Source organism: Lycium barbarum, chromosome 5 (assembly GCF_019175385.1).
Source record: "Lycium barbarum isolate Lr01 chromosome 5, ASM1917538v2, whole genome shotgun sequence".
Classification (NCBI taxonomy): domain Eukaryota; kingdom Viridiplantae; phylum Streptophyta; class Magnoliopsida; order Solanales; family Solanaceae; genus Lycium; species Lycium barbarum.
In genome coordinates this window covers 2,892,205-2,909,619 of record NC_083341.1, presented here as the reverse complement: position 1 = coordinate 2,909,619, position 17,415 = coordinate 2,892,205, and the positions used below count along the sequence as shown (strand labels likewise).

Sequence of the window (17,415 nt, the reverse complement as noted above, 5' to 3'; positions counted from 1 at the left end):
ACTCTTGTCGACAAGTTGACCAAGTGGTAGATTTTTAAGTGGGGGCCCACCAAGGATACTGATCCTCCTTGGACCACCTAGATATGATCTGCTATAGTTTTTCTTCACTTCCTATATCTTGATAGTACCAGAAAATTGCAAAATCCCAAAATCAAATTATTATTATACATTAAGAATGACCTATAAAAAGGATAGGTAGATTATATTACAACCCAACTTGTGAACTGGTACCAACTAACAAACCAAGCCTAATTGGTAGTCTAAGAATATTTAACTTTATTGGGCTTAAAGCACCCCAAGCCCAAATATGAATCCTAATGCTCACTTGATCGAACTACATGTTTTTTGTGCGGATTGCCCTTAAAAGGCACTGATCTTTAATTTTCGTCCCTCAAATTGGTGGTCTTTAATTTTTCCTTTACCTAATAGCCTGATGTTCTGGGTTCGAACCCCAACTTAGCAATTAAAAAAAAAACCAGGAATTTCGAAAGGCAGAGTTCAAAACTCTGCCTTAGGTCTAACTTTGCTACGAAACTCTGCCTTGAGTTTTTTTTTTTTTTAGGACTGAGCTGAGATTCGAACCCCAAATCTCATGATATTAGGCGAAGGGTAAAAACTAAAGACCACCAATTTGAGGGACAAAATTTAAGACCAGTGCCTTTGAAGAGTAATCGTGCAAATGACCCATCGAACAACTCTAAATTAGGAGATCGGGTGAAGTGCACAAGTATAGCGATTTTTAGTACGGAAATTACACCCAATGACCTTAAAATGGGTGGCTTGGTTTTTTTATTCCGCCTGCTTTATGGACAAACCTTCAAAATCAAGAAGTCAAAACTTGTTAAATATGAAATTTTGTCCATAAGGCAAGCGGGGTCAAATATTGAAGACCACCCACCGACAAGACCATTATTGTAAATATGAGCCATTTTTAGGACCCCTATTTAAAGTACAGTTGAACATATTTTTTAAAATTTAATTGTTTCAAAAGTAACTTCAGAAGATTCAGAAGAAGAAGAAGAAGAAGAAGAAGAAGAAAAAGAGGAGGACAAGGACGAAGAGGAAGAAGAAGAGGAAGAAGACGAGGAGGAGGAAGAAGAAGAAGAAGAAGAAGAAGAAGAAGAAGAAAAAGAAGAGGAGGAGGAGGAGGAGGAACAAAAGGTTCAGTTACAAGAGTAATATTTTATTTTGGTCTATATATACATAATTTCAATTAAAAGCAATGAGTTCAATTGAACTGATATAACTTGCTCTAAATCTGCCTCGACCTCATTTTGGCCAAAAAAGCAACACAAATGACTATTAAAAGGTAGGCTTATCTGCCCCTTGATGATACTGTGAGCATAGATGGAGCTCGAGAGGTAGAAGGAGGTTAATCCGAACCTCTTTTGTCGAAATTTTAGATTGTTTATATAATTTTTATTCTTTATTTTTTATGTATATATGATAGTTGATACATCTCCTAGCCTCATCATACATGTCCCCATTTGAAGCCAGTACACCTTGAATTGTTTTGCTAATTAAAAGAGCTACCGTCAAAAATATGAAAATAAAATAAAAACAAGATAAGGTATTTTATAAGAACTACGTTTAATATCATGGGAGTACGATGTTAACCTTGAGCCCGTTTGGCGTAGCTTATAAGTTGTTGAAAACGGGCAATTAGCAGGAATGCCCTTATTACGGGGTGGTCTTTAAGTTTTGCCCTTCAAAATGATAGTCTTTAAAGTTTTGCCCTTCGCTAGGGACCGCTTAGTCATGGGTTCAAACTCCCACTTAGGCAAAAATTAAAAAAAATTCGCAAGGCATAAGTTCAGAAAAAAGGCAGAGTTTAGGCAGAAATTTTGCCTTTTTTTACAACTTCTGCCTTGCGAAAAAAAAATTAATTTTCATTGAGCGGGGGTTCGAACCCGTGTCCAAGGGGTCCCTAGCGAAGGGCAAACCTTAAAGACCACCAATTTGAAAGGCAAAACTTAAAGACCACCCCAAATGAAGGGCAATCCACGCAAAAAAATAAGCTGAAATCAATTTTTTTGAGTGTTTGGCTGGCCAGCTTATAAGCCATTTTGTGCTTAAAATAAGCCCAAATAAATAAGTTGGCCCGTTTGGCTTAGCTTAAAAGAACAGCTTATAAGCTAAAAAATAAGTTAGGCTACCCCAATTTTTTTTTTTTTTAGCTTGTAAGCTGTTTTTTTTTTTAAGCCCATCCAAACTGGCTCCTTATAAACAAATCAAAATTATTAAAGAAGTCCATTTTTTTTTATAGAGACTACTGACTTTTAAGATTCCATCAAAACACAAGTCATATATACCATAGGTCCATAGCATATTTTGCTTTCACATGTTATAAAAAAGGTTTTGGTTGACAATTAGGCAATCAGTTGACAACTTGACAATTAGTAAATTAGTATGATTTGACCAGAAACAAGTAAATAATGTAGCATAGTTTGATGTAAACATGGTATATAGATAAAATTTTAAGTGTTAGGCCTTAAGATTCCAATTCCACCCAAAAGTAGAGGTTTCTTCCCAAATATTCATGGATCTACCCCAAACCCAATTAAATTTAAGAAACTAAAATAAAATTGGATCGAAGTTATATAAAGTGATAGTATATAGTTTTTAAAATTATATTATCAATATACTTTAGCTTACAATAGCCGATTAATTATTAATTATTATTGTTAATTTATCACCGTTATTAGTTGATGCTTATCATAAGAATTTAAAAATATTTATTTTTTAAGTGATTTAATTGTGTAAATATTTTTACGCGTACTCATGAAAGCTTGTTGTCCCTTATTCAATTTTCAAACACATTGGAACACTTTTTTCTACACAAATATCTAAAAAAATTCAAACTTCATGCATCAATATGTCAACAAAACAGCATATATCAATAATGTCATTTTGAATGTTCCCAGAAATTGCCCCTTGTGTGGAAATTGAATCCCTCACTGCTCTATATATAATTTGTTTCACTTATTCACTACTATTTCACAAAAATTCAAGAACCTAGTCCTTTGTTATCTGTTTCAAACAGGAGAGTCATTCTTTCGTTTCAATAGAGCGATTTTTTTTTTTTTTTTGGTACTTGGTTTTCTCATATACATTACACTAATGAAGATCATAGTTTTTTCTTTGCTTATTATGTTTATTTTAGTACCTAATATTGTTGTCATGGACAATAAGGTGATGAGTTTTGCTATAGAAAGTGCTGAGCCACCGAATCACGGTAGGAGAGTGGGTCTAAGGCCTCCGCCACCTCCTAAGCATCACCCCCCTATCCACTGGAAGCGGGGGAGGTTCGTCCCCCCAATGCCACCGCCATCATCATAGTGATCAGTGACGTACATGAGATTTTGTGTAAGTGATGTCAGTTTATTATCATAATTTGACTTGTAACAAGTCCTAAGTTTTACCCTCCTATCCACTAGTGGCAGATGAGATTGGTCCCCCCAAAGCCATCACCACGCATCATAGTTATCAGTGTCTTATATGAGATTTTGTGCAACTGATACAACTTATCGTCATATTTGACTTGTAATAAGGTCCAATTGGATGGCCTCACTAGCTCTTTTTTTATTTTATTTTTTATTTTTATATATAGCTTTCAACGAGCTTTCCCCATATTAACTTGTAGCTACTTTAGATTTTAGTCATTCTCAAGCTCAAATTTAAATCTTTCTACTACTTATATACTGCTCCATTACTTTTCTTGTCAAATTGAAGTATATGAGCTAGATTTTACAGATATATCTTCACACAAGTGTGCAAAGATATAGGAACACATCGCTTTGGGCTTATATCGTGAAATATTGGTATCAGTATTCCATCACAGTCAATGTTCACATAATTTGATAATAATAAGAATAATATTAGTATATATTACTTTGTATGAGGTCGTTGAGAATATAAATCAAGACCCAATAAAAATAATTAGCGGATGTAGAATCCATGTATAATATGTGCATAACTGTATATAATCAATGTATAATTTATATATATAGGCTAGAAGAAGTAAACAGTAAATCCGACCGGCTATTTGTGTAAAGATATTCATGCATAATACTGGTATATGGATTATGTTACCAAAAGATCTGGTAAAGGAGGAACCAATAGTACCATTTTCGATTATGAGACCAGAAGAATTTTAGGACTAATAGTACCACCATCTGATACTACACTGTGAACCAAATATTGAATGGCAAACTGGTGTTTCTATAGGGTGAATAAATTTTATTTATAATGGGGATAAACTCCCGTATACAAGAGGTATACCAAAAAGTAGGGAACCTACACTAATGAATGGCAAACTGAAATATAGGTTGTATAACATAACCTGTACAAACTACAAGGTTAGCAAGAGGCTGGTTCATCTGCCAAAGCTGTGATGTTTATCTCTACACAGGTTCAGCGAAGACAACAGCGCGGAGCTACATGTAACAAAGGGGGTTCAACGGAATCTCCTTCATAAAAAAATTATACTGTGCAAATCGGGTATAACAATTTTTCCTGTATATTTGAATTTTCGGATCCCAAGACACGAGAGAAGTTCTTAGTGTAGTGGTGATTGTGGTTCAAAAATCGCTCAAGTACACTCGTTTGACTCCTTGGTGTGACATTCTCACATTTTTTTTAATACCCTTGTTAGAATATCTAGCTCTGCAACATACTCGTGACAATTCCGAGAACTCCGAGTTTGTTTTCGCAATTGTATTTACCTCAAAAGCCTTCAGCAGCCCTTTGTAGGACTCTTTGAAGTTCTTCAGCCATTCCTTGCAAGAGAACAGGTTTTCGTATGAGACCGTTGATTCCGACCTGTAAGCATTTCTCCCATACTTGTGCCTCTGAAGTAGAAGATTGAGCTACGATCAATGGCCAACTACGGCTATGGAATTTCCGAACTCTCATAGCCACTTCAAATCCGTCCATTTCCGGCATGTGAAGATCCAAAATGACAACTTGGATAGAAGTGGTTGAATGGCCCATCGCGCTTAGGCACTGAAAACCGGTCGAAACAGCAATTACTTGACAACCTAGTTTTTCAAGCAGCTTTTTTGTTACCATTCTGTTTACGTTGTCTTCATCAGCGAGTAGAACTTGGAGGCCTTTGAACATTGAGCTGGAAATTACTTCCTTTAAAGGATTTGCAACTTCAAACATGTGTTTCCGGAATGATGACTGTTTAAGAAATCGGAGAATAAGAGTCATCCTTTGTGCATGGCCCTCGGTATTTGAGGGCATCCATACATTTCCCTGCATCATCTGCAAATTTTATATGCAGAAAAATTGCATGTCAGAATAAACAAGAGCGTCGACTCGCCATTTTAAAGAAAGATGTAACCGCTGAAAGCAAAAGAACAAAGAATTATCATGTTCAGATTCTTCACCATGAGCATCATCTAGAAAAATCATGCGATTAATAAACAGAAATCGAAGGAAATTAATCAAGTTTATTGGATGCAACCTGATGCCAAAGGGGAAACATCAACTTCCCATTCGAAACATAAAGCCCAAATTCTTAGTTTTTGTGATCTTGTTAAGGTAAAGGACAACACTTAGCTATGTTGCTGGGGCTATTCAAAAATACTGTCGGGTGCACGTTGGATCCTCCAAAGTAGTGCATTCTTGGAGGATCCAACACGGGTACAACCTGATGCCAAAAGGGGAAAATGAACTTTGAGTTCCCAGCCGGGATAGGTGGTAGAAGAACCAACACAATAAAATGATCACGGTGAAAATTTGGCTTTAATACGGATTTTATTCCCAAGGATTTACCTGGAAAAGGAGCATCATGCAATGCTGAGAATCCTTCTAAATTTAAAACCATAGACTTCCTATGAGAGTTTGGTACAAAAAGCAAAACAAATTCTCGATTTTTGTGATGTTGTAAAGGACCTCAGCTATGCAATCTGAAGATGTCAAGGCTGGTCAGAAAAATCAATGAAGAAATAGCACGTGCACTGGAAAACTACCCTAAACACCAGTCAAGATGGATAATGGATCATTTGAGTAAATAGTCCTAATGCACAATCCCATTGGGCCAAAGGTTTACTCACATTAAACTACTAATTAGAGAAGTTTGAGGTCGTATGAGTGCACCTAGCAACTTCTTTTTTCAACCCTTCTTATTTAACATAAATATACAGACAAGTAAGTCCACTACATTGCTCTTAAGTAGGCATCATTTCACCAAGCCTGCTTGCAACTCTTGGTCTTATTGATTAGGCAGCTTGCCAGCAATCTGACCCTCAAGTACAGTTGCAGAAATATATACGCCCCTACCCTCCTCTCTCCCCTTTTTATATAATAACTTGCCATTTTGGGATATTACAAATGTTTGGCACAGTTACATAATAACTTCAGTTTTATGCACTTCTTGTGTCTAATTCCATAAACAACTTGAATTATATTATGCTGTGATATTTTCCACATTAAATTAACTCTACACACACTATATTATTTTTACCGACAAGTGAGACCTATAGCATGCAGGGGCGGACGTAGATAGAGCCGAGAGGGTTCATCCGAACCCCCTTCGGCGAAAAATTACACTGTATATATAAGGTGAAAATTATTTTTTATGTATATATAGTAGATGTTGAACCCCTTATCTTCTTCCTTTATGACTTCTTTATATTTTTGAACCTCCTTGACATAAATCCTGGCTCCGCCACTGATAGCATGCAAGTCAGAATAACTCCTTAATCCCTTCACATGGTTCAATTCCACGAATATATAAACACCAGATATGTCAGTATAAATCGCAAAATCTTATAAGGTTTAGTAGCTCTAATCACCTAATGTACTTTCAACCCACCCCCGCCCCCCCCCCCCCCCCCCCCAAAAAAAAAAACAAAAAAAAAGAGTAATTCAAAAACAGAACAATAGAATGCTCACCTGAACGAGCTTTTTGCACATGCGGAAACTCATGCCTTCCTTTAACTCTTTGCTGTTATACCTCCTTCCACCAAAGTGAGTAGTCGAGAATGAGCTATCTGTTTGAGAACCTTCAAAACTAACTTCAATCTCAAATTTTATGGTGACATACTCATCAAATACACTATGTCTTCTTGTTCCCCGAAGCTTATCGTTCCCGCCCTCGGTTCCTGTCTCCAGAATAACCCTGAATACGATGGAGCCCCTTCTGGAGCTGATATTTAATAAATGCCCCACCATATGAAGTATGACCTGAAATGTTCTCTTTTCGTCGCCCATCACCAGATTAGGTAAAGAATTTGGAAAGTCCGTAGAAAAGCCGAATTCCTTATAAACACACAAGCACTTAACAAGACAAGAAGCATCTCGGATCAGCGAATGCAGCTGAAAGGGCATCATTTCTACTGGGAATCTTCCTTCGTCTTTCTCGGGTATATCCATTGCGTCGTTTATTAAATTCGACAGAACAGTGCTCGTTCGCACCATTGTCTCGATAATAATCCTCTGGTTAGATGAGCTCGTGTTCTCTTCTTGAAGTATGGAAAGCAAACCCAAAATCGAGTGCATTGGCCGTCTCATCCCGTTGTTCAGTACTTTCTGAAATGAATTCCTCGCTTGGCTCGCCTTCAAGGCGTTCTCCTTAGCCTGTTGAAGCAAAACATTCCTCGTTTCTAGTTTCTCCCTCATTACTTGAGACTCTTCGAGAACCGTCGCGTGGGATAATGCCACGGCCACCTGATCAGCAACTACTTCCACTATCTCCATCTCGTCACGGCTCCAATCATCGTTTCCACTCGGAATAACCAAAACTAAAATAGCATAACGAGTGTCAACCAACTCGGGAGTTCCGCCTTTGAAATCCGAAGCACAAAGCAACGGCATCCGAATCGCTGCGACAGTACACCGCTCATCATCGGGGCCAACTCCGCTACTCGCAACTGCAAGAACTGAATCTCGCCTCAAAATCCTTACTCCTTTATCCTTGGTTATCTCCAACACATCCGGATCATCAATTGGAAGCGAACGATGGTATTCTACAGCAGAATCGGAGCTTAACCCGTGTGTCAAATTCATCAATGACCTATTTTCATTTGGCATCCAAACAGCACAATTCTCCAAATTCAAGGTCTCTGAAAGCTCAACTAAAGTAGTGTACAATATAGTATGTTTATCAAGCGACTTCCTAATTTCACACGTCAGCATTCGAACATGCGTATACACTTCTTTTTGTTTCTTCATCATCCCAACTTCTTGATCAAGCTCCAACACATTTTGAGTCAAAAAAATTTCTCTAACTTTAATTTTGAGCAAAAGAGGGAACAAGGTCAAAAGGGTGATCGCAGTTGCACAAGAAACAAGGGCGGTTAGGATTTTCGCGATTGTTAACGACAGTATCAATTGGAATGAAGGTTGAGCACTATAAGTCAATCCATTGAGCAAATGTGTCAATCCACAGAGAACTATGAATGCAATGAATTGAACAAGAACCCATTTGAATGGAAGATCAGAACAACTAATAAAGTATAGCAACTCGAGAGGTATCGAAAAATAAGCAATTGCAATCAAGAAATCACTCACTTTTTGGCACTCAAGAATGTTGTATATACTCCAAATACCCTCTTCATCACAGTTACAATTGGTGAATTCATTATCAGTAGCTATAACAGATATGATGAACAAAGAAATCAAGAATCCCAGAAATAAACACCTTAACATAATTACAAAATATTTATAACCTGGAAAAGACTCCCTTCAAATCAATGCCTCAACTCAATCAACATGAAAGGCAAATAACCAGTGAGATCTCATTGCCAAACAAAAAATAACAAAAAATGATCTTTCACATACTTATATGCCTCAAGATCTAGCATATCCATTTGATCAAAGCATCAAATTTTCAATCCTCAAATCAAACAGAAGTAGCTCAACCAGAAAAGTCTTTCCAAGATTATGTTCTTCCTCAATTAATTTCTTTTTTTTGACACTCTAAGAACAACAAATTATGAAAGCAAAAAATTGAAAAACTAATAAAAGAGCTTAAAGCTCTAATCTTTGAACAAAAGGGTAGAACCCCAAATTCATAAAAATGTGATCTTTGAAGAAAAATACTCCAAGATTATCTTCTTCCTCAATTACTTTTTTTCTTTTCACTCCAATAACAAGAAATTACTAAGGAAAAAATTAAGAAAACTAATAAAAGAGCATAAAGCTCTAATCTTTGAACAAAAAGGGAGAACCCCAAATTCATAAAAAAATTTACCAAGATTATCTTCTTTTCTACACTTCAAGAACAAGAAATTCTTAAGGAAATTAGTTGGCAGACTAATAAAAGAGCATAAAGCTCTAATCTTTACACAAAAAGAGAGAATCCCAAAATCTAAATGATGATTAAAAACAAAAAATGAAAAGAATCTTGTGCTACATATGCAAACCTTTCACTGAACTTTATATTAATGTTCAAATCTATGTACAAATTATCAAGAAAAGAGAACCAAGAAAGGAAGATTAATAAATAAAAAAGTAAAAAAAATACAAAGATTTTTGTTTTTTTCAATGGTGGGGCCCACAACATGAAGAGAACCTAGACATTGTTCCATCTCCGTAACTGGCCGTTGATCCAATTTACGTGATATAGTTTAACTTATAATCTAAACAAGAACGGAAGGAAATTTTTTAAATTTGTGATATAAAATAAGTAACAGATATTATCTGTGTGATTGTAACTCATTTAATTAAGAGTAAAAGAGAAAGTTTAAAATTAAATTATTTTTAAATATAAAAATATACCTTATTATTTACATAGACAAAAAAAAAATATATATCACGTGAATTGTTACAGTCAGAGGGAGTATGTCACTTTCCATTGAAAACAAAAACAATGTTCTTATTAAACCAAAGGGCTAAATAAAACTGCTTTGCTGTATTAAAAAAGGTTCAATTTTCTGGCTATAGGGGTTGAATGCTTTTCATTAAAGCTCAGCTGCATACAAAGAGACATATTCAATATGCTGAGTCAAATTGTGGTAGCTTTTTAAATTTTATATATGTGTTGTCCTTTCCAATAAAGGGTGTGAATTTCACGAAAACAATCGTTTATATTCTTAAACATGTTTATATATATTATTCTTTTATTTCTTAATGGTTTCTGTACCATTCGAAATTGAAAAACTTTATTTTGCGTCACACATAAGGACACGGTGGGTGAATTCTTTTTGTCTCACAAGTTGGTGAATTCAAATTATATGTTTTTGGTCTGCTAACTTGTGAAACAAAAAGAATCCTCAGACTATTAGTGTCAGTTGTGTGAGGCACAGTGACGAATCTACAATCTACAAGATAGTTTATAAATTTACGGGAATTCACTATCTTTTGCGAACACCATATATTTCTATTAAAAAGTTCACTAATTTGGGGTCGTTGTAAGTCATGAATTTCAAATTTTGAATTCGTTTATGATAAAGGACATAATAAAAATGAATTTCAAATTTTGAATTCGTTTATGATAAAGGACATAATAAAAGTTTTCACTCAAATTTAGTTTCATATAGCCTACTATGACAATCCATGGATTTCTTAGTCCAACTAAATTCCACGTGGCTTATTAGCATTTATGGCCACGGAAGCTAAAAGCTAGCTTTTTCTTATGCTCGTGAATATCCAAGGCACCTTTGGCACGGTAAATGCAATAAACCGATCCCCAAGCCATCATAATATCATATTCGAGGCAATTCTCAGGAATGCTCTTATTTTGGGTGGTCTGTATTTTTTGCCCATTAAATTAGTCGTGTTTAATTTTTACCCTTCGTTAGAATTTCTTGATTTCGGGTTTAAATTTCCGCTCAGTTAAAAATTAAAAAAAAATTCACAAGGTAGAATTTAAATTTACAAGACAGAAAGTTGCATGTAAAAATCTGTCTGAAGGCAGAGATTTACTACCTTCAGGTAGAGTTTCGAGTTTGAAACTCTTCCTTAAGGCAGAATTTTACCTTATATCTGAATGTAAAACTCTTCTTGCAGGTAGAGTTTTGCATGTGAGGTAGAGTTGCAAACTCTACCTACAGGTAGAGTTTTGCATTTAAAATTCTGCTTGAGGTAGAGTTTTGCATGCAAAATTTTGCCTGGCAATTTTTTTTTTTTTACCGAGCTGGGGTTCAAATCCAAAACTTTAAGGTATTAAGCGAAGGGCAAAAATTAAAGACCACCAATTTAAGGAACAAAAATTAAAGATCAGTGCTTTTGAAGGGCAATCCGCACAAAAAAATGTCATATTCATAATACTCATCTATTGGACTCCTAGATCCTATAAGGCTAAATTAATCCAAAAATATTCTTGACATATTGTGATATTATTAGTTTGAGGCTAAGTCAACACGAGTTTTTTAAAAGATTTCATGCCATTAAAAAATTCCGTATATTTTATTTTGAGCTTTTCAATCTTTTTAACTATCAATTGAATATTACTTTTAGTTACATATTCAGCTAGAGTTTAAATTGGAATAAATATATACCTTTAGATTTTTTATTTTTTTTTACCTATATATAATTTCAAACCAGGCATCATGTGTACAAAAGATTACATCCACCGCCGCAGAACATAGAAGCGTTTGCCATTTGGTTCATAAAAAAAAAAAGAGAAAAGACTCATAAATATCTCTAACCTATTGAAAAAGGCTCATAAATACCCTCTTTTTATTTTTGGGTCTAAAAATACCCTTAAGGTTTGTTTTTGGCTCAAATATACCCTTCAAACTAACCCACCAAATTTGGTGGTGGGGTGTTGAGGAAGAAGTTCACTGAAAAAGAAGACATGGCAGTCGCATGTGATGTTTGAGTATTTGAGTTTCTGATTTATGGGAGACAAAGGAGGAGAAAAAGAATGTATGGTACCTCCAGAACAGGTCGGCCACGGGTTTGAGTTTAGAATTTGGATGGGATTTATATAATTATTTTAAATTAAAATGTGGCATCAATTAGAAATTGCCACGTGACTTTTTAACACCGTCAAATTTGGTCTGTTAGTTTGAATGGTATATTTGAGCCAAAAACAAACCTTAAGGGTATTTTTAGACCCAAAGGTAGAAAAAGGGCATTTATGAGCCTTTTCCAATAGGTTAGGGATATTTATGAGCCTTTTCCGTAAAAAAAAATCCAAAGATGAAAGTCAAAATGCAAATCATTTACCAATTTGATCATGTTAGAAAGAATATGAAGCATCTAGCCTTTCAAAGTTTTGAACCAACCAGTTATATATTTTACTCCTTTTACTAATTATTATTCACTTAATTGACTAACTGGTTGGAAGGAGAATGGAATCAAGCGATTAATAGATTTTTTTTTTCTTGGCTTTTATTGAGGGGAGCAGTTCTAATTAATAACTTATGGGTTCATCTGGACTAATTAATTTTTGGCGTACAATCGTATATGTGCTAATAATTTTACTAAAGAAGTAGCTAGAAATAATAAATTTCTAATCTAATAAACCAACTGGACTATGATAAAATTCCGAACTTGAATCTGTAATGTCTTGATTGACTTCTCTCCAACTTTCTCATTTTATTTTTAATAACACTTCTTTATTAGAATGTCATAATATATTTAAGACCACGAGATTTAAAATTATTTTGAATAAGTATATACACTTTCATTTAAAACTACAAAATTTATAAGTTTTTTTATTAAATCAATCCGAAGAAGTACTTTTTATGCTAGAGACGGTGGAAGAAACCTACAGATTTCTGGAAACAAGCAGCTGTTTCCATCTGTTTTTAGCTACATTTTTGTCCTCTTTCACGTTTTTCCTCTTTTTATTTTTTATTCTTTTATTTTGAAAGAAGACGTCAAGCAAAACTTTTGCAATAGCAAGACTTTGGCAATGTATGACCAAAAAAATCAGATGGAATGCGTGATCAATTTAGAGGACAACACAACAGAAACTTCGACAAAAGCATACATACATCATATGTGTGTGTCTTGTTATAAACACATGATCCAACGTGAGTACTATAAAGTGGGGTTAAGATATGAGATTTTTTTACAATAAGAAATTTATTATTTTTCAGTTTCTCGATAAATAATATACTTGTCTAATATTCTTCTTTACTTAAATATAAAACATTTTTTATTTATTTTAAATTTAGTGTCAAACTGTCAATACAAATTAGAGCCTGACTAATTCGAATTTGCGTCATAAGGCCCATTAAAAGGGGAAAAACTCCCTACCCAAGCTTCTTTCATACCCAAGAACTCGGATTCTAGAACTTTGGTTAAGAATGAAGGAATTATATTCATCCCATCCACAATATTAGACTTAATTAACAAGATTTCTTGGACCTTTTCTGACACTTGGCATTATGGCGAAGTTAAATTATGCTATTCTACTTAGCCAACGGTTGGACAAAAATGAAAATGGCTGAAAAAGCTACCTTATTTCGAATTGTTCCAAGGCAAACTTAATTAGTCCTCTTTTATCTGAAAGGAAGGGGCAAAGGTGAGCTGCTTGGCTAATGATAGGATAATTTTTGGGCCAAAAATAAAATCGATGAACAAAGTTATCTTATTTTGAATAGTTCAAGACCAATATTAGATAGTAGATTAAATATCATTCTTTTTCAGGTTATCAATCGATAATTATTACAAAAATTACTTTGTAGTTTAATTTAACTAATTAGTGTATAAAATGTATGTTTTTCACATCATTAGCACGTAAGAATTTAGGACTCGTTAGGCATGCAGGATACAATACAGAATAATATTTCATGGGATTAGTTATCCCACACCTTCAATATGGGATAGCTAATCCGTACCATTTAAGTTAATTTATCTTTTATCCCACCAATCAAACGCAGAATATAATAATCCTGCAATTTATTCCGAGATTGCCGCATTTTATTATGTACAGCCTTGTTCCAACATTGATTGTATTGATTGGACATGCATGATGTAAAAACTAAGGCAAATGCACTGAATCTAGATGTAAAACTAAGGCAAATACACTGAATCTAGTATGAACTTTTCCAGATAGTCAGCAGCCTCTACTATTAACCTCATCCCAATTCTAGGAATCTTACAAGGAAATTAGTGTTATAGTATTTTCCACAACTTGACCTAAGCAATGAGCTAATGGCAAAATTCAGCCATATATTAACAATTTTAGCTAAAGAGAAGAGTAATTATGGCTATTCTAAATATTTACTGCATTATATCTTATGTTATACTGTATTAGTTAGTGTTGTTAAGTTAACTCAGAGAGAAGTAAGTTACTGTTTTAAAGAAAAAAAAAGTCACCCTTTTCAAAAAAAAGAAAGTCACTTTTTTCAGAAAAAAAGAAATGATATTTTTCAGAGAAAAAAAAGTCACTTCTCACTACGAGAAAAGGCTCAATTTGTGGGGGGTATTTCTTCAATTGGTGGCGGTTTTGGACTCTCACAAATTAAATTGCGGCGGTTTTGAAAAACGCTACAATTACGTCCGCCACGAGCATATTTGCGTCGGTTTCTTACAACCTCCACGACGACCGCCGCAAAATGATTTTTTAATTTGTGACAGTTTTCAACATCGATATGTGGCAGTTTAGAACCTTCACAATATGATCTCAATATTTTAAAGTATTAAACTAGCGTTAGTTTTAAACCGTCACAATATGATATCTACTATTTATTACGACTTAATTTGTGCAAGCTTATAACGGCCACAAATTGATTTTTTTTATTTTAAAAAGAAAATTGAATTTGAATTACATCAAGCCTATATAAACATACATACAAAGAATTTACTAAATAACATATAATGTAAATCACGTTTCATTAAATAAATTCATAGTACGCAACAACACAAATTTAAATTCATGTCAAACTTAAGTAATACAAACTCGTATATGATAACTTAAATGTTACAACTTCAAATCTAAAAAGTTCAAAAATAATTCTGTATCATATAAACATAAAAAAGCACTAAACATTTGTTGATTTGAGTTGGTTCACCACATTATCTTCTTTCTTCCCAGGGTAAAGCAAGCTCAGTATTTGCATCACTAAGCTGAAATGATCAACAAAATGTATATGTAATTAGAAAAATAACATATCCTTGTACGAATAAACCAAAGTAATGTGCAAACATATAAAATAAAATTCATAATTCAATTCATCTCAAAAGCAAGTTCATACGAAGCTTTCATCTTTACAAAGATCTATTGAAACATGGATGGAAGGATAAATTTACTTTGATAATGGTCAAACCTGATATTGTGCTTGAAGAATTTTGCAATAAGAAAGCAAAAATTAGAGAGACAAAGTAAAAGAAAAACCACAAACATAATGTAACAAAACTATGATCTTCATCAATATCAGGCGGCTTAACTAGAAATTTTTTTATAGATAATTAAGATAGCATGCCTACAAGCAATTATGGTTATTGGACTATCAAAAAGAATCAACCACAATAAGTAGTAATTTAGCATCAACTAACAAGTAAATTGTAGATACATATCACCATAAAATTTTAGTTCCTATGTCTCTAATGTCCTCCAATGCACACTATAGCTAATAATAACAACTTCATGAATTATTCCTAATCTAAGTAAGCACCCAAAACACAATCTAAGCCTATGTTTATCGAAATCAGATCATGGTGCTTATTGAATTTAGTATGTAGTCTGAAGTGTTTCTCACTTCTTTGTTAATTTATAAGTTGGTCTTTTCTTGACCTTCACGTTCCATTCTGTTTACCTGAATAACACCTATGAATCTAGCGAATTTAACATATTGAAAGAATAACAGAACCCAATATGTAAGTCATGCAAATATCAATCAAAATTTAATCTACAAAGCTGTCATTTAATTAGTAATAGCAATTCTAGTACTCTTTCACGTGTGAAGATTTAAGTAGCCACCTTTATGATCCAAGATCAAGAAGCATTTGATACAATTGGGGTATAGGTTATGCCTTATCAGATTCTCTAGCATTTCACCAGCAATTTTGGAGCAAGATCACTTTAATTGGTAGAGAGTAAGAAGCTGAACTTGATTTACTAATCACCAAGGCCAGCATTGGTTTATTAGCAATTTAGCCTTACGTTACAAGGACATAGCAGTAATCATATTCAATCAAGAATTAAGTTATTACATGGTCCTTAACAAAGAAAAACAGAATTGAGGCTTACCTGAAATCCATTAAAGGTCGGATATAATTTGACGAAAATTGGAGTAGTCAAATAATATTCACGAATGGCTTTAAGATGTATTAATGCTACATTCACGGTACAATTGAAAAAGTAAAGATACAGATCTCAAAATCAAGTGTGAATCGTAAAGCCTGCACAACAGAGGATTACCTTCACATCCACAGAAGTATGATCCACAGCAACAATCATATTATACAATTCGTAAGGGGCGAAGGGAGAAAGGAGAGGATATAGGCCGCTGGTGAATTGCCGATGAGGCCTGCCTTTGACGGAAAGGGAATTGGGAAAAAGGGAAAAGGGAAAGGGATTTGGAATTCCAGTTTTTAATTCGTGGGAACTGGGAAGGAACTGCTGATTTGGCTTATGCTTGGGTTTTAAATTTTTGGGGGAATGATTTGGTGTTTGGGATTTTCAATTTTTGAGAGGGAAAGTTTGGCTCCAAATGAAAAATAAAAGAAACTTTCTTATCGTATATAGAACAAATAAAAAACTGCTCCTATTACTACTATTTTTTTTTTGTTATTAGCAGTAGTATTAATAACTAGTACTCCAATTATAGTGTTGTCCTTGCAAAATCAATTACTTTAATAAGAGCTTAAATAAAGTTAAAATGCATACAAAAATAATAGAATAAAGGAATTTAAAAGGTCAAAAATACCTCTAAAATATTCAAAATTGGTCAATTTTACCCTTTGGTTCATTTTTGGCATAAATGTGCCCTCGCCGTTAATCAACCTTCCTATTAGCCAAGTAGCTCAAAAACACCCGTCCTGCTAACGGTTTCTGCAAAACAAGAGGGAAAAGTATCAAATTTTCCATTGAGCTATTTGAAATGAGATAATTTTTCCATCCGTTTAGAATTGGGGACAAGTGCGCTTAATTGTATTTAAGAAAAAGAAACAACTTATACTGTAGATTATGAGGTTTCTCTAATTATTTTAAATAGAAATATACACTGCCAAATTTATGTAATATGAAGCTTAATTATCAACATTAATTATCATTAATTTGATTTTTGGTCTACTTACTTCACATGATTGTTTAAGGCCCATGTTTTTAAGAATATGTCCAGACCCATGTTTTTAGGAATATGTTCAAGCCCGTGTCTTTAAGTCTTTTAACTCTTTTAAGTGTAAACCTACTAACAGAAGCTCACGTTAGTGTCTAATGTCTTTAACTTAATTTTTTAGCCTTTCCTTGTCAGCCATTTGATTTTAGGTTGTTTTTTTTTTCGAATTTATACCTTTCTTTTTTCTTGTCTGAATGGGTCCTAAATTTCTAATATTTTTCATATG

At 34.0% G+C, this 17,415-nt stretch overlaps 1 protein-coding gene and 1 long non-coding RNA gene across 2 annotated transcripts; both read right to left on the bottom strand.

Annotated features, from left to right (window-relative positions):
• Positions 1 to 4,218: 4,218 nt before the first annotated feature.
• Positions 4,219 to 9,531, bottom strand: LOC132640137 (protein EIN4-like). Its single transcript, XM_060356596.1, has 2 exons — positions 6,904 to 9,531; positions 4,219 to 5,268 (listed from the first exon to the last, which is right to left on the bottom strand). Exons 1-2 carry the CDS (start codon positions 8,656 to 8,658, stop codon positions 4,726 to 4,728), a joined length of 2,298 nt encoding a protein of 765 aa, XP_060212579.1. The 5' UTR covers positions 8,659 to 9,531; the 3' UTR covers positions 4,219 to 4,725.
• A 5,194-nt stretch (positions 9,532 to 14,725) lies between these two features.
• On the bottom strand, positions 14,726 to 16,803 carry LOC132640135 (uncharacterized). Its single transcript, XR_009582166.1, has 2 exons — positions 16,271 to 16,803; positions 14,726 to 14,976 (listed from the first exon to the last, which is right to left on the bottom strand). It is a non-coding gene; the product is annotated as an uncharacterized LOC132640135 (long non-coding RNA).
• Positions 16,804 to 17,415: the final 612 nt, after the last annotated feature.